The sequence below is a fragment of the Aptenodytes forsteri genome, unplaced genomic scaffold, assembly GCF_000699145.1.
Source record: "Aptenodytes forsteri isolate BGI_AS27 unplaced genomic scaffold, ASM69914v1 Scaffold255, whole genome shotgun sequence".
NCBI classification, from domain to species: Eukaryota; Metazoa; Chordata; class Aves; order Sphenisciformes; family Spheniscidae; genus Aptenodytes; species Aptenodytes forsteri.
The window spans coordinates 3,884,594-3,886,017 of record NW_008794888.1 but is presented as its reverse complement, the minus strand read 5'-3'; the positions used below and the strand labels follow the sequence as shown (position 1 = coordinate 3,886,017).

At 64.0% G+C, this 1,424-nt stretch overlaps 1 protein-coding gene across 1 annotated transcript in view; it reads left to right on the top strand.

Moving 5' to 3' along the window:
* The first annotated feature begins 541 nt into the window (after nt 1-541).
* ASIC4 (acid sensing ion channel subunit family member 4) overlaps nt 542-1,424 on the top strand; it is a 29,695-nt gene continuing 28,812 nt past the window's right edge. The window contains exon 1 of the mRNA XM_009275008.2: nt 542-1,117. Within this exon, the coding sequence (XP_009273283.1) occupies nt 542-1,117 (576 nt within the window). The remainder of the gene's footprint in view (nt 1,118-1,424) is intronic.

The following is a 1,424-nucleotide window of genomic DNA, read 5'->3' as shown; positions in this document are numbered from 1 at the left end:
GAGCCATTCAAACAAGTGGCTCCGGCAGCACTTCGGAGCCGGGGCTGGGGAGAGGGCGCAGCGCGGCTCCCTGCCCCGGGGGCGCCGGGCCCTTCACACTGCCTCTTTCCTCTGGCGCTCGGTCTTTATTTGACGATGAAATAATGTTGACATGTCTTGAATTATTAAGTATTCCCTGGATTTTATTAGCACATGATGCCTAAATGCTGCCTGTATCTGCTGGGGTCTTAACCAGAGAGGAGCGAAGGAGAGAGGCAGAGAGACAGAGCGAGGGAGAGGAGAGAGAGGGGTTTTTGACAGCTGTATTTGTGCTGATAAGCGAAGGCACAAGGAGACGATCGACTAGTGAGACAAGAGGGAAGCGGCGGCTCGGAGCTGCTGAGAGGGGCTGCGCTTCCCTCCCGAGACGGCTCGGCCCTCCCGGCGCCGTGACGGGGCTTGGGGGGGACCCGAGTCCCTTCCCAGCGCCTGGCTGGGCTCTCGGCCGGTGCCTGTGCCGGGGGGAAGCTCGCTGGCTGGGCACGCCGGCTGCGCGGGGCAGATGCCGATTGAAATTGTGTGTAAAATCAAATTTGCCGAGGAGGATGAGAAGCAGAAGGAGAAAGAAGAAGGGGATAAGGAGAGCCTGATCGAGGAGCCCGCACGGCCCCGCTCCCGGGACCTGGCTGCCTTCGCCAGCGCCAGCACGCTGCACGGCCTGGGACACATCTGCCAGTCGGGGCGGCTAGGCGTGCGCCAGACCCTCTGGGCGTTCGCCTTCCTGGCCTCGCTCGCCTTCTTCCTCTACCAAGCGGCCAAGTCAGCGCTGCTCTACCTGGAGCACCCCCACGTCATGGCCCTGGACGAGGAGGCCATCCGCGAGATGGTCTTCCCCGCCATCACCATCTGCAACATCAACCGCTACCGCCACTCGGCGCTTACTGATGCCGACATCTTCCACTTGGCCAACATGACCGGGCTGCCCCCCAAGGACCGAGACGGCCACAAGGCCACGGACCTGCTCTACCCCGACCCCGACATGGCCGACATCGTCAACCGCACTGGCCACCAGCTTGACGACATGCTCAAGAGCTGCAACTTCAGCGGCGAGAACTGCTCCTCCCGCGATTTCACTGTGGTGAGTGCACGCCTGGCTCAGCTTCCCCGGGGGCCCCCGGCAGCGTGGGGGGCACCCACCCGGCCGCGCCTCGCCGGAGCAGGGCTCCCTGGCTCGCTCCCACTGCTGAAGTTTGCATCTCTCCCTGTTTGAGTTTCCCTCCAATTTTCACACGGAGAGAGAAAGAGGATCCTCCATAGGAGCTCTCAGCAGGGGTCTGCACTGCAGGACTGGGCTGCTGGCAAGTCCGTGCCAGAGGGGCTCGCAGGCAGGAGCCTGGGCGGGGGGGGGGGGGGGGGGCTCAGCGGCTCCCCGGGGGGGGGGGGAG